At 38.5% G+C, this 27090-nt stretch overlaps 1 protein-coding gene across 1 annotated transcript in view; it reads right to left on the bottom strand.

The window, feature by feature from the left end:
- The window catches only part of PLG (plasminogen), a 157477-nt gene that overhangs the window by 87231 nt on the left and 43156 nt on the right, over positions 1–27090 (bottom strand). The window contains exons 4-9 of the mRNA XM_082251594.1: positions 26137–26251; positions 17277–17416; positions 15481–15601; positions 8339–8457; positions 6951–7113; positions 484–605 (exon numbers count right to left, since the gene is read on the bottom strand). Of these exons, the coding sequence (XP_082107720.1) occupies positions 484–605; positions 6951–7113; positions 8339–8457; positions 15481–15601; positions 17277–17416; positions 26137–26251 (780 nt within the window). The remainder of the gene's footprint in view (positions 1–483; positions 606–6950; positions 7114–8338; positions 8458–15480; positions 15602–17276; positions 17417–26136; positions 26252–27090) is intronic.

Genomic DNA, 27090 nt, shown 5'->3' with positions numbered 1-27090 from the left:
ACACTAATAGTGTATCCACCGTGCCTAATGGTATACAGTAGTAGGATATATATCAAAGTGGGAGATAGCAGCAGCTATAGAAATAATGGTGATATGTCAAAAATAGCCTTAGGGGTCAGGGCTACCTACAGCGCTTGCTAATAATTATAGTGCTATGTGCAATTGCAATTGATCTTTGTGTGGTTTTGCAGCTCAGCAGGAGTAATGATGTCACCCACTCTGTTATGTGACAGATGATTGGTCGCTAGCCAGCACTTCATAATGGGAGGAGGTCACATGCATTTCCATACCCAGAAGTACCAGCTATTTTGCAGTTACAGCCACAGTAGAAAGAGTGACAATTGGCAAGGTGGTTGGGAGTACAAAGAGACTGTTACTTCGTCCTGAATTGACAAGGTGACATTGTCTCCCTAAAGACTTCCCATTAAACTCTAGTTGTGAAACAAGGTGAAACACTATGCACAATATAATAAATAGATTTACCAGCAGGTTGCGAATCACAGCTGGGTATTTCACAATATTCCCATCGTGTTTCTTGGTCTGTGGTATAACACCAGGGCATGGTCTCCCCATCAGGGTTTCTGCAATAGTTCTTTTCTAGATTCCTAAAAAAAAAAAAAAAAAATTGGTTTAGAAAATATTATATTAGTATATCAAAAAAGCATATGAATGGTTTAAATTGAACATATTAATTAACTTGCTACCTGTGACAGGAGTCACTTTGGGCATGGGGGTTGTGGACCCCAAATTCCTTTAAAGAGGTTGGGAGGCACTATGTCCAGCCTTGTGTGGCTTTCTTATGTTTAAGTCACCCTGCATCTTTTATGGATGCAGGGTGACCGGGAGGGTGGTGTACACTGAGAATATGGTTTGGACTATTTCAAATGGGACAGTATATGCATTGCCCATATCTCTCAGGAAATATGGAGATCTACCTTATTCCTGTAAACTGTAAGGCACAGGAAGTGCACTCCTAATATGGTCATTCCAGGAAGTCCAATGAGGAGACGGACTGTCTGAGGTGGCTCTCCATTCACCTATTGTCGGGTGTGCTAATGAACTTGCCTGCTGTCTGCTAAGAGATGTATTGACACTCAGAGTAATGTGTATTGAGGGCTCGTTAGGGAACCATTGTTCTGTGTTTGGCTATTGTGTACATTGATTACCCCCTGGGGGCTTCTGTCTCCTTGCACATGGCAGTCCTTCTGGTCAAGCTATCTGACCAATCACTGCTGACTCATTTTCAAGCCCTCATTTGCATGGCTGGAGAGGACCTTATGGGCAACTGCAGGTACTGTGCAATTGACCAATGGGAAAGCGGTTGTTGGGGGAAGGATGTTCCAAATTCTTTATAAAAGTGTGCTGTGTTCTTCCAATAAATGTTGTTCCTGTTTTACCCTCAACTCGGAGCTTCGTTATTGGGGGGATATATTGTATGCTGTTCCAGTTTGACTGCTAGGAGTGCAAACCCTTCATATGGTTTTTCCTATTCAGCTGTATGCAGCATTCATAAGGTTCCAGCTACACTGTTTGCATCATTCCTTGGTTTCCAGTTCGGGAGTTTGGTGTCCTGCAAGTAGCTGTGCCTGTAGCTCTGGAAGGGGAAGATCTCCTAAACGGTTTTAACCCTTTTGTGTCCGGGGTGCCGTTACACTACCCTTACAAACTTTAAAAGGTTTTCTCCATTCTCTGGTTTTGATTCTTGGTCCTAGTTAGCCCAGTCAATGACCTCTGACAACATACTCAACTGTGCTTCTGTCTAACGCTCTGGCACTAGCCCTACCTGGTTGGATATTACCATTATCTACAAACTTGCCTAATATAACTGATACCTTAACCTGTTTATCGGCCACTTGCCATCATGGACCTCATTCTGTCTGTCATGTGAGTTATAATCCTACTACTAAAAACTCAGATGAAGAACAGATAGACACATAGTCTACATACACCTTAAGATCATATTTTCTCTCCTCAGCCATCCTATTTCCTCTGCATGGCTCACAATCCTTATCTGGGACCCTCAAAGAAAGATGTTGGGGTACACAAATAGTATCTGTACTTCAGCACTCTCCTTTTCATTGAACATTTTCAACACATTCTCCATTGTCAGTACATAATTTGAGGAAAATTTCCTGTACATTATACATTTATTGCTGCAATTGTTTAAATGTAAAAAAATAATTGACACTATAACACAATGGATTTTCCAGAACACTTAGAGAAGTACATCCAAAGCTCATTTGGCTGTACTTCTCCTGTGGATCATGGGAGGGCAGTTCGTTTATGCACTCTTGTGCACTCCTGTGACACATTTTCAGTAGACAGCAGGCTGATGTCAGAGGTGGTCCAGGCTAAGACAAGATTGCGAAAATATGGTCGGGATCCCCCCACAACCCTGGACCGGCACCTGGCTCAGCCTCTCAGCGAACCGCTAAGAGGCTGAGCCAGCTGCTCCCAACCCCTCAGCAGCCCAGAGCTCCAGTGAGGGGGAGGGCAGAGCAGAGAGTCAGTCACTAGTTCTTCTCTGCTCATAGAGCTCTGAGAACCGAGTGATCGGTGGCCGGTTGATCGCTCGGTTCTCATTCTTAGAGCTGGTGGTGGACAGATGCAGCATTGGGTCAATGCGGCATTACCTGGGTAAGTATGATTTTTGAAAAAAATTTTTAAAAAAGCCACACTTCAGGCTTTAACCCAGCAAAGTATTTCTCACCTGGTATAGTATTAAGAAACTAGAATATATCTGTCCTTGTCACATGAAATATATAAAAAAACGTTCCAAACATAGATTGTGAAATGACCCGAGCAAATGTTTATCAAATGTAACAGCAATTAACTTAATTACCAGACACAGTGCAAAAGTACATTTTTGATCCTCAACTTGGCCCATTGTTCTTCACATTTACAGGGAATCAGGTTCTATTAAGGAGTTGTGGCAGACACATGGATAATCTTTACAAAAATGCTACGAAAATCTTTAAGCAACCTTTTATTTAGTGACACAACACAGAGGGCCTTTTCCCACTTGTCTTTTCCACTGACGTTCATTAGCTCATGCACATTGATGCACAGTATTTTACACATTAACTTGAGCTGCATTGAAGCATTGTATTTAATTTAAATAAGCTGCCAGTGCATGGTAATGGAAGGAAAACTAGCACTGCACCTTTTATTGAACATAGCATGTGCGTTGTGGTGTGATGCAATGAACGTCTGTGGCTACCTACTGTACTTATGTGTTGGGATGACATTCTATATGTATGAATTCTAAATCAATGCCACTACAATGCATCTTGTGCTAGGTATAAGTTGATAAATCACAATTGAGACACAATAAATGTGCATTTAACATATGATGAACTCATCCTAAATTAACATATCTGTGCAAATAAAATCCATATAAAATGTGCAAACACTGTGCAAAAAAATATATTATAAACAAATATATAAATATATATATACTGTAAGGTGCAAAAAGGTGCTCAGATCTTTTGCCGTGAAGGAATGATGATAACATGCACCACCAAAATAAAAGAGTCCAGCGATTAAATGAGCTCCTTACCAGCTGCTCTGATCCCACAAGGAGACCATCAGATTCCTTGCTGCATTGCAGCCATATACACCACCATCTTGTATGCAAAGGTTCCACAAACTCCTAAGCCAAGATAGACTCCATGGAGAAAGTTAAAGTACAGAGGAAAATCCACATAGTGTAGTATTTTACCAACATTAAAAAAAAAAAGATAAAATCACGCTTACAGTACAATTGGACGTTCCGGTAAGAGGGGTCCCAAAATGTTATCATTTGCTAGCACTCCCCATTTTTTATTAATTTGTTTATTTACTAATCTATAATGTCTATGTAGCACCCTCCTAGTTAGGTAGGTGCTAGGTAAAAGCATCTGTTGCTCCTGCTGCTTATCAGGGTAGCCTGATCTATTAGTTTGCCTGTCAAATGTTTCCAGGTGTGATTCACTGGGTCTGAGGGAGTCTCCCCACTGTATCCAATGAGGGAGCTTGTTGGACAGTGAAGGAAACCCAGCCAGTGACGTAGCCTGTTTCATGGCAGTCCCAGTTGGAGGGCATGCTGCAATGCATCCTGGGATTGGCCATAAATAGGGAGGGGACATGTGACAGGGCGTCTTTGGCGGGAAGCAGAGTCCCAGGAGGAGGCAGACAGCTGGTCTCTCCTCCTGCAGGTGTGAGGAAAGTGGTTTAGGCAGTTGGCCTAGTGAACCGGGTGTGGAGCTGAGCTGCAGAGGATCCACAGTGCTGACAGTGGAGTTGGTGGCAGAGTCTCTCAGGAAAAACAGTGTCGTGAGTACTCTGGGATTTGCCACAGGGTCTGCCTAGGAGAGGGAACCACTCCAGAGAAGTCAGAGGATCAAGGAGCGAGCTCACACAGGAAGTTTGACAGTAAAGGGGGTGCTGTGTAGTTGACCCTGAAGAATAGGAACAAAGGAGGTGCCAGGAAGGGCCCTGAAGATTGTTCTGCAGTACAGTACAGATTACCTCAGGAAGTTCACTCAATTTTGTGTCAATGCTTGTGACAATAGTGAAGCAGCGGCCTAGCCGTGACTAGCGTTATATAGTGTTACTCAGCGTTAATCAGCATTAATCAGTTGTCCCAGCTATTTTTGAGTAGTTATATAAGCTGGAGTATCCCATTCATTCCCTTCTCCTACCCAAGGTCTAAATAAAAACACAAAAACCAAAGCCATTGGACTGTTTCCCGACTGAGCTAAAACACTTGGGAAAATGTTGAACTGTCATGCTGTTGCTAATGGTAACCCAGGAGAACCCGTAATCAGCAGCTCCCAAGGGAGTAGTGCTACATCTAGAATAAGTTGTACAGAATGACCAACTAATATCATTAACATCCAGGGCTTTCACCCTTGGGGTCAATACGTTTTTCCTATCTATATTTCCAGCCTTTTCAATCACCTCCTCTAAAGTATTTTTCATATATCTTTTTTCCCGGAATCTGTTCTTTAGAATCAATGCCTGTGAAAAACAGTCTCCCCTATAGAGATGTTCCTCCTGATATGCTGGAATTGCCCCTTAGTACTATGCATTCAGTCACGGAGGTTGGTGGCAGCTGCCAATCACAATATACCAATTCCAATCTGTCTTCTTAAAAAAACACCCTGTTCTTTAAAGATTTCTAAATCTAAAAAATGAATATTGGTCAAACTCCATTCATAGGAGAAAGAGATTCCTCAATCATTGGAATTAAGCTGAGCCAAAAAAGGTCCCTTCCTCCCACATTGCCATAAACAAATTGGCGAGGGAGGGAGCAAACTTAGCCCCCATCTCTACATCCACTTTTTGTAAATAAAAAATGATTGTGTGTCATAGCAAAATGTAATAGTTTTAAAATAGAATATATTTGATCCCTTGGGAGCAATAGATTACCCCGTAGATAATGTTCTGCCTCGGTCATCAGCTTCTAATGTAGAATTATTGTGTAAAGTGAGGAAACATCTGCAGTTACTAGCATAGTGTCCTCACTGCATTCTAAACCATCATTTGCTTTAATAATTTGTGTTGTGTCCCTAAGTAAAGCTGCCAGCTAATGGTTTTAAATTGTAATCAATATATTTACCAATCCGTGAGAGAAAAAAAATATATCCAACTCACAATAGGGCGCCCTGGTGGCCTAGATAAACTCTTATGTATTTTGGGAAGAATATTTATAACAGGAATCCTGGGTGTTACAGGAACCAGATAATGTTTTTCTTTTTTTTTTCCAAAATACTCTCTGAAAAACCTCTTTTAACAGTTTTTTCTAGTTCCATCTAATAGGAATGAGTGGGATCTTTCCTTAAGACTTCATATGTAACTCGATCAGATAGTATATTCTCCATTTCACTCATATAATCCTCTTTTCTCAACAGAACAATACCATCCCTCACACGTGACGTTATTCCGCAAGTCAGCCTGACTGCTTGGACCTGCTGGTTATTTGTAACATATGCTGTGTAATTCCCTCAAAATTGTAAGTGTGATTATATGATTTTACTAAAATTTTGGTAAAATACTACACTATATGGATTTTCCTCCGTACTTCCTCCATGGAATCTATCTTGGCTTAGGAGATCGTGTAACCTTGGCATGCAAGATGGTGGTGTATATGGCTGCTATGCAGCAAGGCATCTGATGGTCTCCTTGTGGGATCAGAGCAGCTGGTGAAGGAGATAATTGAATCACTTGTGGTGATTCCTTTTTGAAGTACTCTTTCTTCTGTGGTGTATGCGATCATCATTCCTTTGCGGCAAAGAAAGAGGGACTATTGAAATTTAGAAAATCTGATTCAAATCAATGGGCTGCTATGCCTGTGCAAATGTGGTCTGCCAACCCGCATACATGTGAACCGGGCCTAAAGCAGTAGTAAAGTAGTTTTCAAATAAAAAACACTGGTCCTCCTGCAGGTTTAACCACTTCTTCTGAAAAATAACTGTATTCAGAAGTGGGTCTAGGCCCAAAAAAGTTTGGGAAGCCCTGATCTAGCCAGTAACACACTTCCTCTATTAGACAGACACCACTCTAGATGAATGAGCACAGGGGGCTTATTTGGACATCAGCATTGTCAGTCTGGGATAGTGTCAGAGGTACTAGCAAATTTAAAAACAGCAACAAATCGAAGCTAAAACCCAGCTAATATGTCATAAGTAGTTACAGCAAACAGTTGATCCTTTTGGGATAAAGGTTTTAGATAAATAAATAAAAGCTGATCATTTTAAGCACCCCTGCCAGGGTTAAATAGTCTGTCTCATCTTTGTAACTGCAAGAGAGCTTTTTTGTTGAAAAACCAAATTATTGGCTAGATCACCAGATGAAAATAGAAGAAAACCTACAAACAGAAGCTAATACAGCCATATAAAAGTCTGATTGACTATAAATTCTTTGCCGACTGACATATACTGGATATGTAAACAAACACAATATCTTACTTGCAGGGGTAGTTCTCATGGGTTCTGGTATGGTTGTGGGGTTTCTGCACATTCCAAGCCTGACAAATCTTTCCTGATGCTGTAACAGCGATATTTCCTCGATATGACTCGCCTTTCCCAGACAAACACTGCAATCCCGGTGGTGATGGAGGGGGATTAGAAGCTTCAAAATGGAGAAATAAACTTTAAAAATACTATAATGTAGATATACTGATTTTAGGAGAAAATATTGCATATGATACTATGCAAGCAATGGCTAAAGAGTTAACACTTTTTGGATTCTAAGCAACAAAAAAAAAAAATGCATTGTATCTGTCAATAAACAATGAAGATAGCTAAACCCCCCAAAAATGTATATAATAAAAACGAATATATATATATATATATATATATATATAGTTTCTAGGTACATGTGATTGCTGCATTCATTTTTTTTTTTAATTTTCACCTGGTAATCCTGCAACTAACACATTTCCTGTCCTAGGGTCACAATGCTCACTGTATTAAATATATGAAGGAGCAGTGTTGTTGTCCTAGGCTGTTCTCTCCATTTTGGACTACAAAGACAGTTTTTATAACTCAAGATTCGTGGCAAGGATCAACAGGTATTTTTCTGTGGCGGAAGAAAAGTTTTAACCCTGAATAAACAAATGAATGCAGCCATCAGATCTAAGGTTTTGTAAGCTCCAATATATTACATTTTTGCCTTTGGGTTTAGATATGCTTTAACCACTAGAGCCCTGGGTATCATTTTAAAATGCAACAAGCACAGAGGCTATTTTTTCCAGCGTCGTTTTAAGATGGCACCTGTAGGTCCCACTGGCTAATAGATGTGGGCCAGTACTAAACCCAATCAGGTTCTGGGCTTCTGATCCTTTAACAGATCTCTCAAAAAAAGTTTCCTAGAAGAGAATGTAAACACAATGCTTTGACATTGTGATTACATTGGGAGTGTTATGATGTCACAAGTGGCTGACTGATGCCACTCTGTCCGGCTTCACCCTTCAGCAGAACATCGCTAGGCTGCCTGTTTGCATAAATAAATGTACAGGGAGTATGTATGGATGGATATGAGTACTGTATATATATATATATATATATATATATATATATATATATATATATATAAAATACATACTGTATATAGTAAAAATAATATTCCCTCCTCAGTTTTTTTTGCACCTATGAGACTATTTGCCGAACTTATCATAAAAAAAATTCTCCAGCTGTTTCAGGAACTTAATACATACAAATGCAAATACTTTGTAGTCTTGGGGGGTCCACTAAAATTGGAACTAATTCATGTAAAATAACTGAAAAAAAAAGAACAATTTACCAAGCCCATGTTATTGCATTATATTCAATAAAATTTAAAATTCAGCACTCACTACAGCGTGGAACAGTGCAGTATTCCCACCGCTTGTTTGGGTTAGTAGTAAAGCACCATGGTCGTGGTTCTCCATCTGGATTCCGGCAGTAATTCTCAATGAGATTTTTTTCTGGAATGCTAAAAACATAGGTACATTTACAGGTACAGGTACAAGATCTCTTGCATCAAATGCTGGTAAACTGGGCAATATTAACTTGTATTAACTCTCAGCAACATTTTAGCTATTGCTTAATTAATTTAATGTGATTGTAAAAATAAAAAACCTTTTATTAGTAGCATACCCAGCCCCCTTAGATACTCACTTCACCCCAATCCAGATCCAGCGCTGTGCACATCTGTACCAGTTCTTTTCTCTCTCACAGGCTTGGTTAAGAGCAACAAGAGCCCTTGGCTCCTGTTGCTGTCAGTCAAAACCTGTTAGCAAAGAGCAGGGGGCTTGGTTGTGTGTCTCAATAAATGCAAACAGCCCGGTTCAGAATTGTGCACACACGAGTGACCTATAGGAAGCCCCTTCCTATGGTGGACACTCAGCAGGGGGTGGAGCCAGGAATCCCAGCAGGGGACCCAAGAAGAGGAGGATCAGGGCTGCTTTATGCAAAACCATTGCAGTTGCAGAAAATTTTCCATGACTCCTCCATAATACCAGAGGTAAGGAAAAGCCTTGTATCTATTAGGCATCAGACACTTATGGTCTAAATATGCACATTTTTATGTCAATGAAATGTAATCTCAGTAAAATCCCTCCCAATGTGTATATATAGATCAACTGATATACAGACTGTTACTTGAATGTCTATTATGCTGACCCGGGACCTTTTTAGGGAATATTTTCTTTAAACATTTTTATTAAAATGTGAAAACACTTCTATAGGTTTATGCCTTTGGTCAGACCACTCCCCTGTTCACTTAACCCTGGGCAGATTTCCTCCCAAATCTTGTTGCCATTCCTCAGATTCCTGGGGTCTGAATGACAACCTTTTGTCAGACTCACTAGGCCGTTACACCAAGGCGATTCAGGATTCCTCACATACATCATGCCTGTGACTCAACCTCTCCACTAACCCAACCCAATCCTCTTAACAGGAGGCACTGAAATGCATCCCCAGAGGTATATTCATCCAGCACAGATCCAGACTTAAATGGGAACGGGCAGCCAACATTGCCTCCCTTAAGAACACCCATAAACGCACTCTTTATCCCACCATTTTACTTGATCTCTCAAATGCGTGTGAAACGTGACCTTTTGCGTCTTTTTGCTGATCATTCCCTTATAGCCAGGGACAAAGCACATGACCATTTATTTTCTCAGGCCAACAAATATGGGCGTCACCCAGCTTGGGTCATTAATCCTCGTCCACACCTACAATCATTTCCTTATATACTATCATCAGCTAATGTTAAAGTTCATCATAACAACAAAGCGATAGCCTCCAAATTTTGTCTCTATTGCGCCCAATTATATAATCTTCCTCCACCAGGCTCACAAACCTCTTCAAGGTCGATGTCTGATTTGCATTGGTACATTCGGTAGATGGCATTACCGACCCTTTCACATGAGGACTGAACCGATTTAGACACACCGTTGACTGATGCAGAGTTCCTCTGTGCCATTAAAGGTCTAAAAGTAGGAAAGAGCCCTGGAACGATGGGTTCACCTCTCAGTTCTACAAGACTCTTGCACCACTTTTGTCACCTTTTCTGGCTAAAGCTTTTGAATGCCTTGCATTTGTCATTGCCTTATCTCCTGCACGCACAAATTGTGTTTCTTCCCAAACCAGGTAAGGATCCATCAAAGTTGTTTGCCAATGTGTTAGTCAATTGTCTTTCACCCTTGCTTCGCATTCTGTGCACAGACCTCTTACTGAATTTGAAATCCTCATCTTAGATATGCTCTCTACTATGTATAAAATCTATATCGCAACAGGCCCATGGGACCCTCCCCACCTTTACTAGATTGGGAAAAGAGTTTGCTCCAGAGGATAGGCACACAGCTTTGACATTTACGCATAAATCCTCTATATCCTGCTATGTACAGGAGAAAAATTATAAGTTACTATCCAGATGGGACAGAGATCCTGTCACCCTCCATCATATCTTGGTCCATGTCCATCATGTCTACTCCAGTAATGTAAGCCCTGAGGTCCCCTGGCGTTAAGACCCTATTTCTTTCTTCTATTTTGCTTTTTGTTCTCTCCTTGATTAAAGAGATAGTGACACCTTCTATGGATTCCTATGTAGGGCACTATTGTACACCCAAACTCCCCTGGATGGGGTTATTCTGTTTTCCCTTTTATTCTTACCCCCGTATGCCTTTTATCTGTATAGCCCAGGCTTTACGAGCTTTGATTTCAGAAAAGTTGGACCGATCTTATAGCCCACTCTTTCTCCCCTTCCTATCTTCCTTTTCTTCCTCACTTCCTTCTTTCCCGCTTTTCCTCCCTTTCTTGGTTATTCATTAAACCCCCGCAGACTCCATAACAAATCTGTAAGAGGTTTACTGCAGTTTTTTTTTCAGTCCCCCATTAATGGTGTGCTGCAGACCCATAGACTTACAGTATGTTTATATTGTTTCCTCTTGCAATCTTTGTAAATTACTTCCATGTTGCACTATGTTTGTGGGTTTGACTGAATTCACGTGTGATACTGGAGCTGTCATTTACCACTTTCGAATCTCCTGCATTTTATTGTATTTTTGTTGAAAATCAATAAAAATATATTCAATCTAAAAAGTGAAAAAACTGGAGAACTCAGTCAGGTTCAAACACATACTCCACTTTTTAACTTTGAGGATTACACTAGTGCCAGGTAATAAAACAAACATTTCCAACTGTGAAATTTTGGATTTCTTTCAACTTGAAATTATACTTGATAGCACATCTTCTTTTACTTTAAATGACCTCAAATGTTGATACTCCACATTCCCCTGGACTCTGACCCTACATTTATATCTACTAAACTGGAAACAGTTTCAGCGACCACAGCATATTCTATAAATTTCACTTTCACTTCCACTTTCAGTCAAATTACAAACACAGCCGTAGGCCCACTCATGACATTTCTGGCTTTAGGCCTTCATTTTTGAGAGTAAAGCAATGTCCATACACAAATGCATTTTCTGCACTTTACTGTAACTTTACAAGATTTTCCTGACATTTGACATCACATTGACATTCTACCAGAATTCTCCAGTGCAGAGTGCCATACACAGGAGTAGACATTCTGTAGTTTTCATTTAGGTGCAGAATGTCAGCACAAAATTTTGGAAGCCAACTTTTCTTTGTACCTCCTTTCCTTGGGAGCACCACAGAGTTGTAACCAATTCCCCAACGTATACTATCCACAGTATTTAGCTTCCATCACCAAGTATAATCAAGGTGCCTTCATTACTATACCAGACTTTCCCAATGTCCCTTCCATAATTCTACCCAGCTGCTCCCAGATGGCATGCTCATTCCCAGGTATCATAGTACTCACATCAGAGGACACTGGTCTGGCCTAAAAGTAATTTTGAAACCTGTTTATGACCCACGAAAGGCTAAAAAAATGACAGGGTGACCACAGCTGTTCCTACTAAGTTCTTAATTCTCTGGACTGAGAATTTATGCCCTATAGAGTGCCCTGTAGGTCACATTATAGTAGCTCTGGGGTGTTCGGCTTCCATGCCCCATCTAACTAGGTCCCTCGCATCCTGGCACTTATTTGGGCAATAAAGTTACCCATTACACCGCTAGAGGAAGGTTTTCTCTGAAAGGGCCTAACACCCAATTATCACTTTATCTATACCAGTCTATATGGGGAATGGAGCCATCTAGTGGAAAGAAAGCTAACTGCATCTGCCAACAAGTTAAAACAATTGATAATTGGCATTGCCAAGAATACCCAATAATTTCAAGGAAAATTAAAAACCAAGATTTTTCTTGCACATGATTGGATGGTTCAAGTCAGCACAATCTCATCTCACTTACTAAGCTAAGTAAATTTTTTTTATTTTTTTTATTTTTACAAAGTAAATTTACATTTAGCTTAGTGAATGAGCTGAAATTGTGCTCACTTTAACTATTCAATCATGTGTAAACAAAAATACTTAAATTGACTTTACAAAATGAAACATCTCTTGATCATCTATTGATCGCTAGAGCTATAACCACCACCTTTGGCTATTGCTACTAGTAGCTCAGTCTGACCCCCTTTGCTGCTGTATGATATCCTGTCGTATCAAGTATATGATCAGGGGTGTCTTTATGTACTTTAATGTTACACAATGTTTTGTTCTTGATTTATCTCTTCTGCTCTTAAAATTCTTCAAAAGGAAAGGAAAACATGCTCCCTTTAGTAAATCAGTGTTTTACTGTTTCTAGATTATTTTAAAATTTGGAACCACTGGATGGAGTACTTTCAATGCACACTTTAAAACCACTTTATTCAGCTTGCAGGCATCTAGAGTGTGCTATTTGATTTGCATTAAGTGAAGTCAAACTCTTGCTAGAACTTTCGTATTTAGTATTGGATAAAGTGGCTAAGTAGTAGAACATCTGACTTTTTTTTACTGTTTTCTTTGTTCCTGTTGGTGGTACGTCTTTCAGTTCTGTGAAATGAGAGATTCTAAGCATTTCTCACCCTATGCAAAGGTTAAAAAAATGTTTTAGCTGAAGAAAGATTTACTGTATCTAAATTATAAATTGTAGCACGTCCAAGCAAATTTTTGATTCTGTAAGTTTGCCTATAAATATTTTTTCCTGAAGCTTTCAGTTAATAGCCAAAACAGGTTTTTTTTTTTGGATAGATAGGGGAAAGGTTAGAACCCTTGTCGTTTGTTTGTTTGTTTTTTTTTTTTTTTTTGGAAATGTGAAATTTTATAGCTGTCACAGCACAGGAACTGAAGAAAAATCTTTCAACCGGGACAACTGTTCCATTGACAACTGTCTAAAGTGGGGTACACACTATAAGAAAATCAGGCGAATGATCGTCCGATTTTCCTTGTTGTTTCACAGCAAATCAGAACCGATGAACGGAAATTTGTACGAAAATACCCATACGATAAAAGCTTTTTTTTGTTGTTCATTGATTCTGATCATGCGTAGTCTTTCTTTTCTGATTTTTCTTGTATAAAAATTGTACGAAAACGGTACACATTAACCACTTCAGCCCCGGAAGATTTTACCCCCTTCCCGACCAGGTCCTATTTTGCGATTCGGCACTGCATTACTTTAACGGACAATTGCGCAGTCGTGCGAAACTGCACCCAAACTAAATTTACGTTCTTTTTTTTCCCACAAATAGAGCTATCTTTTGGTGGTATTTGATCACCTGTGCAATTTTTATTTTTTGCTCTATAAACAAAAAAAATTTGAAAAAAAACAATATTTTTAACATTCTGCTGTGACATTCCCAAAAAAAAAATTAAAAATCAAAATTTTTTTAACATTTTAGGCCAATTTGTTTTCTGCTACATATTTTTAGTAAAAAAATTGCAGTAAGCGTATTTTGATTGGTTTGCACAAAAGTTATCGCGTCTACTAACTACAGGAAAGATTTATGTCATTTTTGTTGTTTTTTTTCTAGTAGTAATGGCGGCGATCTGCGATTTTTTGTGGCACTGCGACATTGCAGCAGACAGATCGGACCCCTAACTGAAATTTTTGACACTTTTGGGAGTACCAGTGACATTACTACAATAATCAGTGCTAAAAATATGCCCTGTGGGTGATCAAGGGCTTAAATGTGAGCCTAGGGGAGTGATTATAACTGTGGGGTGGGGGGCGTGGCTTCTGAGATGACCATGTGATTCTATATAGCAGGATCACATGGGCTCTGTGATCATCCCAGGAAGAAGGATGGTCGGCTGTGTTTACAACAGCCGACTGTCCTTCACTCGCAGCGGGGAATGATCGAGAGTGTCAGGCGGCAATCGGAGCCGCCTGCCGCTTTGCTGATAATACATGTACGGTGATTTGCCTGGGATCGGCTGCCTGCCACAGTACATCTGCGGCGGATGGTCAGAAAGGAGTTAAAGGAAAATTGTTTGTTTTTTCCCATACAAGAAAAAATTTGTCCCTTCGAGAATTTTCATGCAAAAATTCAGAATCTGCTGTAGAAAGTTCTGTAGACATATACGAAAATCGTACGAATTTTTTGGACGAAAATGTTCGCCTGATTTTCCTATAGTGTGTACGACCCTTTAGAGGAGAATTCAGTTTGGCAAGGGTTTCCCCCCACTTCCTATCTCTACTCCATTACAGGAAGTAAAGGGAAATAAACGGGATAAAGGCAACAAAAAATAAATCAATAAGAGTTTATGTTTTCCCTACCTTATGCAAAAATATAAAAAAATATAAAAATAAAGGTTTTGACTGTATGTAAAAGGTAACACCTTTACCTTTTTTTAAAAATTATATATCTTACAATTATATACTGCAAACATGTACATTACAAAACCAAGGAACAAAACAGGGGTTGGTTTTTGACACTTGTGGGAAAGTACCTTTCACACAGTATCCGTAATGGCCTTACTTATGACAGTAAAGGTGTGTTTTAGGCTGAGACGCCAGCTAGCTATAGCAAAGACCATATTTATTATTGATGGCATAAATTATACATTTCAACATAGGCTTCATCTTTTTCTCGCAACCGATCTTCAGTTATTTGAAACAAAATGAAGAGCTCCCTGAGACCTCCGATCAACTAGGGTACAGATGCAGAGAAGGAAATGCTAAAAGCATATTACTAGCATTTAGAGATAAGCAAAAAAATAATATATATATATATATATATATATATATATATATATATATATATACATAAAATTCATAATTATTAGAATAAAAACAAATCATGTTTGGTACTGTCCCTTTCACACATTTGCCCGAGGCATAAGCATGTTATGGCAGCACTTCTCATACAAAGACGAAGGAAGCCAAATCTTCCATGTGCCTTAATAATTAGTAAAGAGGGGTTTACTATAAAAGATTATTTTGTTTACTACTTCACGTGTAGCTAATTTTAGGATACACTAAACAATATTCTAGTAACAATTGCAGGATTTCTAATTACCATGATTTTTTTAGTTTCTACTCAAGAGCGCTTGAAGCTAAAATGCTTAACTCAATATTCTGAAAGCAGGCGATTCCACTGCACTTTTACCTTGCAGGGTTGTAACCATGAGAATGGGGGGTTTGTGAATCCCATTTCTGACACACCAAACCGGACTCTGTCCTTGAAATTTTCCCCCTGTAATTTTCTCCACTGCAATGAAAGCAATCGTCTGTAGAAGAAGCATTAAATCCTGATCAATATTTTGCATTAATACATTTATATGCCATGTTGCAAATTAAATCATGAAAGCTTGCATAATTTATTAAAGTTTTACTTTGAGTGCTGAAGTACTTTTACCCTTAAAAAAGAGTTGCAGATTGCAAAGGTTGTAGGACTTCCTACAGCAGCTGATTGGCCTAGAACTTTTACAAAGTGCTGAAATTCCTTATTGACAGACAGTTATACAGGCATACCCCACTTTTAAGTATACAATGGGACCAGAGCATGTATGTAAAACGAAATTGTACATAAAGTGAAGCAATACATTTTTTCATTTCTCAATGCATGTAAATACAATAGCTCCATGGGAAATCTTGGTCAGCTTGACATGGCACTGCTCCCAAACCATAAGTGACAAGGATACCAAGTTTGAGGTGCATGTTAACCTCCTTGGCGGTATGATTATGTCAGGAATTACATACCAAAAGCGGTACAATTCTTTTCATGGAAATTTGGCGTTATGTATTATAGGCCTACAATTCTTAGTAATTACTGACTTAAACCTGACCAAAACAAGACTCTAGTAGACATCCCAGATGTGATAAATTTGAAACACAAACGCATGAATTATAATCGAATCAATAATATTATTTTATTATTTATTATATAATATATATAATAAAATTATATTATTGATTAGATTATAATTCATGCATTATATATTATATATAGATATATGTGTGTGTGTGTATATATATAATATAACGCATGAATTCTAATTGAATCAATAATATAATTTTATATATATATATATGTGTGCATATATATATATATATATATATATATATATACATATACATATATATACCGTTGTATATATATATATATATATATATATATGCGCATATATATATATATATATATATATATATATATATATATATATATATATATATGTATATATATATGCATATATATATATATATATATATATATATATATATGCATATATATATATATATATATATATATATATGCATATATATATATATATATATATAATATAAAATGTGTTTTGTGTTTTGTGCAACGTTTTTTTTTTTTTTTTTTTGAATTTCCCTCCCTAGTTCCGCTCCCATGCAGCATTGCTGCTGCAGGGAACGGAACTAGGAAGTGATCACACCGACGGAGGGACGGAGGAGCGGCGGGACTCTCGGCTGGCGATCTCAGCAATGAGAGATCATTGCTGGATTGCCAGGATAAGGTAAGAGAACACCGCTGCGCTCTCTGCAATCCACCCTGAGCATGACTCGGGGTTACCGATCCTGATATGTAAAATCAACCCCGAGTCACGCTCGGGATTACCGCCAAGGTGGTTAAGGGGATCCAGGACTATGACATGGTAGATTACCTAGGTAGGCTGGCCGGCCACAAAATAGGATATGTTGTAGTCCTGGGTCCCCTCCTGGTGCTCCCTAAGTTTGGTATCCCTGTCACTTATGGTTTGGGAGCAGTGCCATGTCAAGCTGACCAAGATTTCCCATAGACACCAATGTTAAAAACCGGGAGTAGTGCCATGCCAAGCTGACCAGGCTTGTATGTAAAGTGTACATAAAGTGAGTGTACGTAAAACTGGGTATGCCTGTATGTAAATATACACTTATACTTAACATATAATTACTCACCTTCACATTGGGGAATGTTGCAAAATTCAAATCTTTGGACGGGGTCTGTAGTGTAACACCAAGGTCCATTTGAATCTCCATCTGGATTTCTACAAAAGTTTGCCTCAAGCCCCTCATTTGGAAACTTTTCAGGAGTAAAGCTGGGCACGAAAAAATATCATATTACATAATTATTATTATTATACAGGATTTATATAGCGGTGACAGTTTGTGCAGCGCTTTACAATATGTGGGAAGACAATACAGTTACAATACAATTCAATACAGGAGGATTTAGAGGGCCCTGCTCATTAGAGCTTACAATCTAGAAGGGGGGGGGGTCAAGTGAAACAAAAGTCAATAGCTGTAGGGTATGAGCTGATGGAGAGAATGGAGGTACAGTTGTTAGGTGTGGGTAGGATAGGCTTCTCTGAAGAGGAGGGTTTTCAGAGATTATCTAAAAGCTAATAGAGTAGGAGATAATCGGACAGATAAGGGTAAGGAGTTCCATAGGATTGGTGAGGCTCTGATAAAGCCCTGGAGGCGAGCATGGGAGGAGGTGATGAGGGCGCTAGAGAGCAAGAGGTTTTGAGAGGAATGAAGAGAGCGATAATGTAATGTAATTTACATAATGTAAATTGTGCTAAACAAATCATATGCTAATACACAGGGAAGAATTAATAAAAAGTGTCGGAGACAAATTTTGTCTCAACTGGAGATCAGCCAATCAGCTTTTACATTTTAATTTTCTAAGATGTGTAAACAATTTAAAAGATGGAAGCTGTTTGGTTGCGAAGTGCAAAGGCATCATTCTATTCCTGCTGATATTTATTGATGCCAACAATGTTACCAGTGGTGCTGAAATACCCCTGTAAAATCTAAGAAGGAAAGTATTCTAGGATATGTAATGGCAGCAGAGCTGCCATAGCGATGTGAACAGCATTGACTTGGGCATGGTTTGTATTTTATTCAGTATAACATGGTTTGCTAGTGAAGGTGTTTGCATCCCCAGAGATTTACAATAATATACAATTTTTTCCACTTCGCTATCCAAAATATCCAAAGACCATGAAATGTGCAACACAATAAATATTCAAATGTGCAATAAGACAAACTAAATTATGTTGATGACATACTAAATTCAATGAAAATGCACAGGTAAACAGGTATTAAAACAGTTATATATACAGTGCATACTGAAAGTATTCACATCGCTTTACTTTTTCCACATTTTGTTATGTTACAGCCTTATTCCAAACTGGATTTAATTTATTATTGTCCTCAAAATTCTACAAACAATACCCAATAATGACAATGTGAAAGAAGTTTGTTTGATATTCTTGCAAATTTAATAAAAACCAAAAACAAAAAAACCCATGTACATAATTATTCACAGCCTTTGCTCAATACTTTGTTGAAGCACCTTTGGCACCAATTACAGCCTCAAGTCTTTTTGAGTATGATGCTAAAAGCTTGGCACACCTATTTTTTGGGCAGTTTCTCTCATTCTTCTTTGAAGGACCTCTCAAGCTTCATCGGGTTGGATGGGGGGGGGGGGGGGTCGGTGCACAGCCATTTTCAGATCTCTCCAGAGATATTCAATCGGGTTCAAGTCTGGGCTCTGGCTTTACCACTCAAGGACATTCACAGAGATGTCCTGTAGCTACTGCTTTGTTATCTTGGCTGTGTGCTTAGGGTCGTTATCCTGTTGAAAGATAAGCTTGCGCCCCTCTCTGAGGTCCACAGCTCTCTGGAGCAGGTTTTCATCAAGGATGCCTCTGTACATTGCTGAATTCATCTTTCCCTGAATCCTGACTAGTCTCCTAATTTCTGCCACTGAAAACATCCCCACAGCAGGATGCTGCCACCACCATGCTTCCCTGTAGGGATGGTATTGTCCAGGTGATGAGCATTGCCTGGTTTCCTCCAGACATGACGCTTGCTATTCAGGCCAAAGAGTTCAATCTTTGTTTCATCAAACCAGAGAATTTTGTTTCTCATGGTCTGAGAGTCTTTCAATTGCCTTTTGGCAAGCTCCAGGCAGGCTGTCATGTGCCTTTTACTGAGGACTGACCTCTGTCTGGCCACTCTACCATACAGGCCTGATTGGTGGAGTGCTGCAGAGATTATTGTTCTTCTGGAAAGTTCTCCTCTCTCCACTGAGAAACCCTGGAGCTCTGTCAGAGTGACTATCGGGTTCTTGGTCACCTTCCTGATTAAGGCCCTCCTCCCCTGATCGCTCAGTTTGGCTGGACCGCCCGCTCTAGGAAGAGTCCTGGTGGTTCCAAATCTCTTCCATTTATAGATGATGGCAGCCGCTGTGCTCATTGGGACCTTCAATACTGCAGAAATTTTTCTTTACTCTTCCTCAGATCTGTGCCTTGATATAATTCTGTCTCTGAGGTCTACAGACAATTTCTTGGACTTCATGGCTTGGTTTGTGCTCTGACATGCACTTTTAACTGTGGGACCTTATATAGACAGGTGTGTGCCTTTCCGAATCATGTTCAATCAACTGAGTTTATCACAGGTGGAGTCCAATCAAATTGTAGAAACTCTCAAAGATGATCAGTGGAAACAGGATGCACATGAGTGTCAAGGCAAAGGCTGTGAATAGTTATGTATATGTGATTTTTTCATTTTTTATTTTTAATAAATTTGCAAAGATTTTAAACAAACTTCTTTCAAATTGTCATTATGGGGTATTGTTTGTAGAATTTTGAGGAAATTAATGAATTTAATCAATTTTGGAATAAGGCTGTAACATAACAAAATGTGGAAAAGTGAAGCACTGTAAATACTTTCTGAATGCACTGTAAATATACCTTATTTGAACAATGAACAGACTTTTACAGCTGCACCATAGATTTGACTCCTTCAGTATGTTCAATACGGTAGGACTGCCCTTTTAGCTTAAAAGGACTCTCATTTTTTTTTTTGTAATTGTAAAAAAAGATATTGTGAGTTGAATTTCATATACTTCTCTACATACTTTTGGCCATTACCATTAACACTCCTTTACTGTCTTTCCTTTTCTTCTACACCCACTTCTCTCTGAGTACCCCAAAATTTTGCTAGCCAACTTAAGCTGGCCATAAATGGATCAAAATTTGGCTGGTTTGTCAGGGACCAGCTTGTGTTTTGTTCCATCTATAGCAGTACCTGTTTAGGAGAAATTGGAAATTGGTATATTTTTGTTCAATCACCAATCCATCATTTCACCAATTAGCTGCAGCGCTGATTAGTGTATTCCGTCAGATTACAAAAGCACAACTGGGATGATACCTCCATCAACCTCGCTTGATCAGCGCACTAATCATCTCTGTCCAGCTTTACTTAAAGTGGAACTAAACCCTCCTATTGTTTTCAGCCAAAGAAGCTGCCATTTTGTCCTCTGTTTGATCTTCAACTGCCATAATTCTGCACATGTCATCAGTTATGACACCAGTCATTTGATGGGTTGACAGTTTGGTTGAGAGCACAACCAATGTGACAGTTACATTTTCAACATGTGCCAGGAATGTTACTGTTTTCTGAAAATTGTAAATTGATGGGTTTAGTTCCATTTTAAGATTTTTATGCACATATCTATCCATATCTCTATAGTTTTATTTGCCATTTTCCTCAGTATAGGCTGCAAATGAAATGCAATCAATTAAAAAATAAAGAAGAAGAAAGAAAGAAAGGAAAAGATTAAAAGAGTAATGTGATGTGGTATGCATAACTATATAATCTAAGAATGAAGATAAGTATGCCGATGTTGTGGGTCTGATTTAATGAAAATGGGCATAATTAAAATTCTCATTTTAAATCTGTATGCTGAATCTTACTGCCAGAAGCTGGTAGAAACATTTAGAGTAAAAACGACTAGTATTTTTGCGTTTACAGATATGTATCCATTCATACAGAATTTAGAAGTATATAATTCTTCATCCACTCCTCCAGCTCTGCTAGAATAAATTCCTGCATGTACAGCAGGGAAATGAATTATTTGATCCCCTGCAGATTTTGTAAGTTTGCCCACTTAGAAAGAATTAAAGAGTCTATCATTTTTTTTCATAGGTGTGTTTTAAATTATACAAATGTTATAAATTGAGTTGTAGTTCAGTGAGTAAAATAAATATTTGATTCCCTACCAACCAGCAATAATTCTGGCTCCCATGGACTGACTACAGTATGTGCCTATCTGATACACAGATTCGTTCTGTCAATTTAAGAGGGTGCTCCTAACGACAACTTGTTATGTGTAGAAAGACACCTGTACACAGAATCTTTTTCTCAGCCCAAACCTCTTTATCATGGGCAAGACCAAAGAGCTGTCAAAGGACATCAGGGACAAGATTGTAGACCTGCACAAAGCTGGATGGGCCAAAAGACCATCAGCAAGAAGGTTGGTGAGAAGGAGACAACTGTTGGAGTGATTATTTGCAAATGGAAGAAACACAAAATAACTACCAATCGCCCTCGGTCTGGTGCTCCATGCAAGGTTTTGCCTAATGGGATAAGAATGATCATGAGAAAACTGAGGAATCAGCTCAGAACTACAGGGAAGGAGCTTGTGAATGATCTCAAGGCAATTGGAGCCACAGTCACCAAACAAACCATTGGTAACACAATACGCCACCATGGATTGAAATCCTGCAGCGCCCGCAAAGTCCCCCTCCTCGAGAAGGCACATGTACCATTTGAAGTTTGTCAATGAACATCTGAATGATTTAGAGAAGGATTGGGAGAAAGTGCTGTTGTCAGATTAGACCAAAATTGAGCTCTTTGGGATTAACTAGATTCGGCCGTGTTTTTGAGGAAGAAAAATGCTGACTTTGACCCTAAGAACCCCATACTTACAGTCAAGCACGGATGTGGAAACATTATGCTTTGGGGCTGTTTCTCTGCTAAAGGTACATGCCAACTTTGCCGCATTGAGGGGCCAATGGACGGGGTCATGTATTGTAAAATCTGGGATGAGAACCTTCTTCCCTCAGCCATAACACTGAAATGGGTCATGAATGGGTCTTCCAGCATGACAATGACCCAAAACATACCGCCAAGGAGTGGCTCAAAAAGAAGCACATTAAGGTCATGGAATGGCCTAGCCAGTCTCCAGACCTAAATCCTATAGAAAATATATGTAGGGAGCTGATACTTCAAGTTGCCAAGGGACAGCCAAGAAACCATAAAGATTTAGAGAAGATTTGTAAAGAAGAGTAGACCAAAATCCCTCCTATGTGTGCAATCCTTGTCACTAACTACAAGAAACATCTTACCTCTGTGCTTTAAAAATGGGAGGGACCAATGAGATTTATAAATAGCAGAAGAAGATGAGTGGAGCACTGAATTCAGCTGTCGATTGTAGTAGTGTTACCACTTACTGTTAAAAAGTGAAGGAAAGGGGGAATCAGCGCTCAATTTCTAAAATGGTGGGCCACAAAACACAAAGTGGATGAAAGGTGTTCACAAGAAATATATGATGAATAAACAATATATATAATATGAAATATACAACGAAGATCATAAAATTAGCTAAAAAGCAGATAGGTGATAAATATTAAAAAATATGCAAATGAGCAAAAAGTGCTGAAGTGCTTAGTGAAGTGATAAATAAGTAATCATAAAAGTGTAAAAGATACAATAAATCAACACATACAAGTGACTGTGACAATACTTAACAGCAAATAAATAAAAGTGCAAGTGATGCAATAAAGCAGCATACAAAAACACTGAGGATGCTAACAGCATAAATAGTCCATGTGTCACTGGATGGTGTGCCCAAAATAGATATGCATAAAAAAATAAATGCAAAATGGGGTGAAAGAGTTCAAGGGTGTTCCAGTGTATAAAACAAAGAATCTAATCCAGTGATATACGTGTGCAATTAATTTGTGTTTGAGGTATCTTTGCCCATTCTTCCTTACAAAAGTCTTCCAGTTCTTTGAGATTTCGGGGCTGTCTGTCACGCACTGCTCTTTTAAGGTCTATCCATAGATTTTCAATTATGTTGGGGTCAGGAGATTGTGAGGCCATGGCAAAACCTTCAGTTTACGCCTCTTGATGTAATCCCCCGTGGACTTTGAGGTGTGTTTAGGATCATTATCCATTTGTAGAAGCCATCCTTTCTTTAACTTCAGCTTTTTCACAGATGGCATCAAGTTACCATCCAAAATTTGCTGACATTTTATTGAATCCATTTTTCCTTCTACTTGTGAGATGTTCCCTGTGCCACTGGCTGCAATACAACCCCAAAGCATGATTGATCCACCCCCATGCTTAACAGTTGGACAGAGGTTCTTTTCATTAAATTCTATGCACCTTCTTCTCCAAACTTACCTTTGTTCATTCCAGCCAAAAAGTTCAATTTTAACCTCATCCGTCCACAGAACTTGTTTCCAAAATGCATCAGGCTTGTCTATATGTTCATTTGCAAAGTTCAAACGCTGATTTTTGTGGTGAGGATGTAGAAGAGGTTTTTTTCTGATGACTCTTCCATGAAGACCATATTTGTACAAGTATCTATTTATAGTGGAATAGTGTACCACAACTCCAGTGTCTGCCAGATCTTTCTGGAGCGATCGTGCAGTCAAACATGGGTTTTGAATTGTTTTTCTCACAATCCTGCAAGCTGTTCTGTCTGATATTTTTCTTGGTCTTCCAGATCTTGCTTTAACTTCCACTGTTCCTGATGACTGCCATTTCTTAATTAAATTCCGAACAGAGGATATTAACATCTGAAAACGCTTTGCTATCTTCTTATAGCCTTCTCCAGCTTTGTGAGCGTCAACTATTTTCAGTTTCAGTTTTCTAGACAACTGCTTAGAAGATCCCATGGTGCTGATTGTTGGGGCAAGGTCAGATGAGTCTTGGCATTTAAAACCTTTGAGATTGACATCACCTGGTCTTCCCAGACGATGATTGAGAACAATCCATGACACTGGCAGGTCTCAGCCTTGCAAAGGGGGCAGTGCATGCTATAAATTCTGCAGGGTGCCCAAACTTTTGCAGACGCCATTTTTTTGTTTTCTGTAATTTTGAAAGTGTCAATGATGGAAATAAAATCTATCTTTTGTTGACATATTATAAGAATGTCTAATCTGTAATGTGATGCCTTTTGGAGATTTTTCCATCTTTCCTTGGCTTCTTTATGCACATTAATACAAATTTTTACCTGGAGTGCCCAAACTTTCGATCACCACTGTAAGAAGGCACATTAGGTAGATTAGCATTGAGTTCTGAAAAAAAGAGAGTTTGGCTCTAAAATCTGCATTAATTTTTTTTTTGTGCCCGTGTACACAACCCTTTACTGAAGTCATAATAACTAAGATCACATAGATGAGTGTCGTTACTGTAAATGCATTGATGAAGCTCTGGGGCTTACCTGCACCTTTAAGGCTTCATGTACACTGCTACTTGTAAATGGACCTTTAGGAGCAGTTTGACATTTTTTTCAGAAGCCCCTGAACTCTCCCCAATGTTATCTTATCTGTCCATATACACTGAGTCATTTACAGTCATTTAGAGGCAGTTGAGTTTAGTGTCATCTTTTGGAAAGCAATTATTTGCGTTCAGGATGTTCAGAACGTGTGTTTACTGGTGTTTCAAATGCCAAACGAGGCTAAACGCTGCTACCCACGTTTAGCGCTTGCTTTTTTACTGTTTAAAGGGGGAAGGATTTTTTTACCTCTAAAAACGGATTTGAACAATTCCTGTCTGAATTGCATGCGGTTTTCCCAAGCGCTCATGTGTGAACCCAGGCTTGTCATAGTGACTTCAGCTTGGGTTCACACAGCAGCAGTGTGGGAAACCGCATGCAATTTGGACAAGAATCGCACCGCATTCCTGTTCAAATCAAATTCACATTTATTTTGTATGGGCTCAAATCGCACCGTATTGGTACTCGTATTGGCGAGTACTTGACCGAAAGTATAGGTACATGTACACACTGGTAAAGAACCGTTATTGGTGCAACCCTAACCAGACTTGTATAAAGTACTCGAAATTTCTACTTGAGTAAAAGTACAAGTGCTCGATCAAAAAATTACTTAAGTAGAAGTGGAAGTGCTCGCAGAAAAAGTTACTTAAGTAGAAGTACTAAAGTATTCAACATTTTTTTTACTTAAGTATTGCAAGTAGTTTTTTCAAAAAATTTGCTACTTAAGTACTAAAAGTAAAAAGTACCAGTAGTTTTGAAAAAAAATTTCTACTCAAGTACTGAAAGTAGAAGTACAAGTACTGTGTTATGTAGTTATTAAAGAAATAAGTCAAAAGTTTGAACATCATATTGTTTTTATTATTTCAAATGATTTATTCAAATGATTAACCTGTGTTTGTTAGTAGTTTCTTGATGCACTTTAAGCGCTGTAGCACCATTTATTTGTTTGTTTCATATTTTCTTTTTATTGGAAAGATTTGGCATAGCAGCTTTTATTATACACAGCCTTTATTTTCGTATGCGCTGATTTACAAATGACATTATACACATTTTTTTGAGCGTTATGCAACCTGCCATCTACTGTTCTGGCAGTGGTAATTTTTTTAAAAGTAACGAGTAACTATGCAGCACAAAAAAAAAATACTTGAGTAGAAGTATCGAAATCATCGAAAAAATGTAGTGAAGTAAAAGTAGAAGTAGGAGAAAAAAATTCTACTCTAGGAAAGTACAGATACCGCATTTCGGTACTTAAGTACAGTACTTAAGTAGTTCTACTTCGTTACTATACATCTCTGACCCTAACACGCACACATACATGGTAAATATACATGCTCTCTATAGGAGCATGACAAAAATTGCAGCATTTCCTATTAGGAAGAGATAGAGGTGAGTAAAATCTGCCTTAGTAAATGCATTTTAAATAAATGTAATATTATGAATGATAAAAAAAAACTCTACTTTGGTATATGGGGGGTGATTGATGCCCAATCTTGACATGTTCTTCCAGACTTTGTTTTAGATTCAGTTCCTCTGTAATCTTTTCCACTTCCAGAAATGCATTCTTCAAGGTACACTGCAGAATAGATACATGAAAAAATGAAATGAAATACAGATGTAGTTCTTAACCAGCTGTATTAACAACTCACCTTTCTCAATGTACTGTATATATTTTATACAGTATATATACAGTATGTAGCAGTATGTTACATACATTTATATACAGTATGTATATAAATGTATTTATTTACAGTATGTAGCTTGGGGGCACTGTGGGAAGGCAGAGGGTACAGTGAGGAGGCTCTGTAGGGGGTTCTGAAACAAGATAAGGTACACTGTGGGGAGCTGTGGGGCTCTGAAGGGAGGCAGGGTAAAGGCACTGAGGCTGGTAGAGGGTATTGTGAGGAGAAAGGGAACTCTGGAGGAGGCTTGGAAAGCACTGTAGAGGGCTGTAGAAGTAAGGGAGAACTGAACTTCCATGGGACAGTGTGAACAGAGTTTACTGTTTAAAATCTTCGATATGCTATTCGAAATAAAAAAATGTGAAATTCTGAACCATTTTATTGTGGCCCGAAACCGGTTACCAAATCACTTAACCTCCCTGGCGGTATGATTCTGTCAGGAATTCTGTTCCAAAAGCGGTACAATTCTTTTCATGGAAATTTGGCGTTATGTATTATAGGCCTACAATTCTTAGTAATTACTGACTTAAACCTGACCAAAACAAGAGTCTAGTAGACATCCCAGATGTGATAAATTTAAAACACAAACAAGTGAATTATAATCGAATCAATAATATTATTTTATTATTTAATATATAATATATATAATAAAATTATATTATTGATTAGATTATAATTCATGCGTTATATTATATATATATATATGTGTGTATATAGGTATATATATATACAT

Source organism: Pelophylax lessonae (genome assembly GCF_965119305.1).
Source record: "Pelophylax lessonae genome assembly, chromosome: 3".
Taxonomy (NCBI): Eukaryota; Metazoa; Chordata; class Amphibia; order Anura; family Ranidae; genus Pelophylax; species Pelophylax lessonae.
Note: the sequence above shows the minus strand (reverse complement) of the source record. Positions and strands in the feature narration are given on the sequence as shown.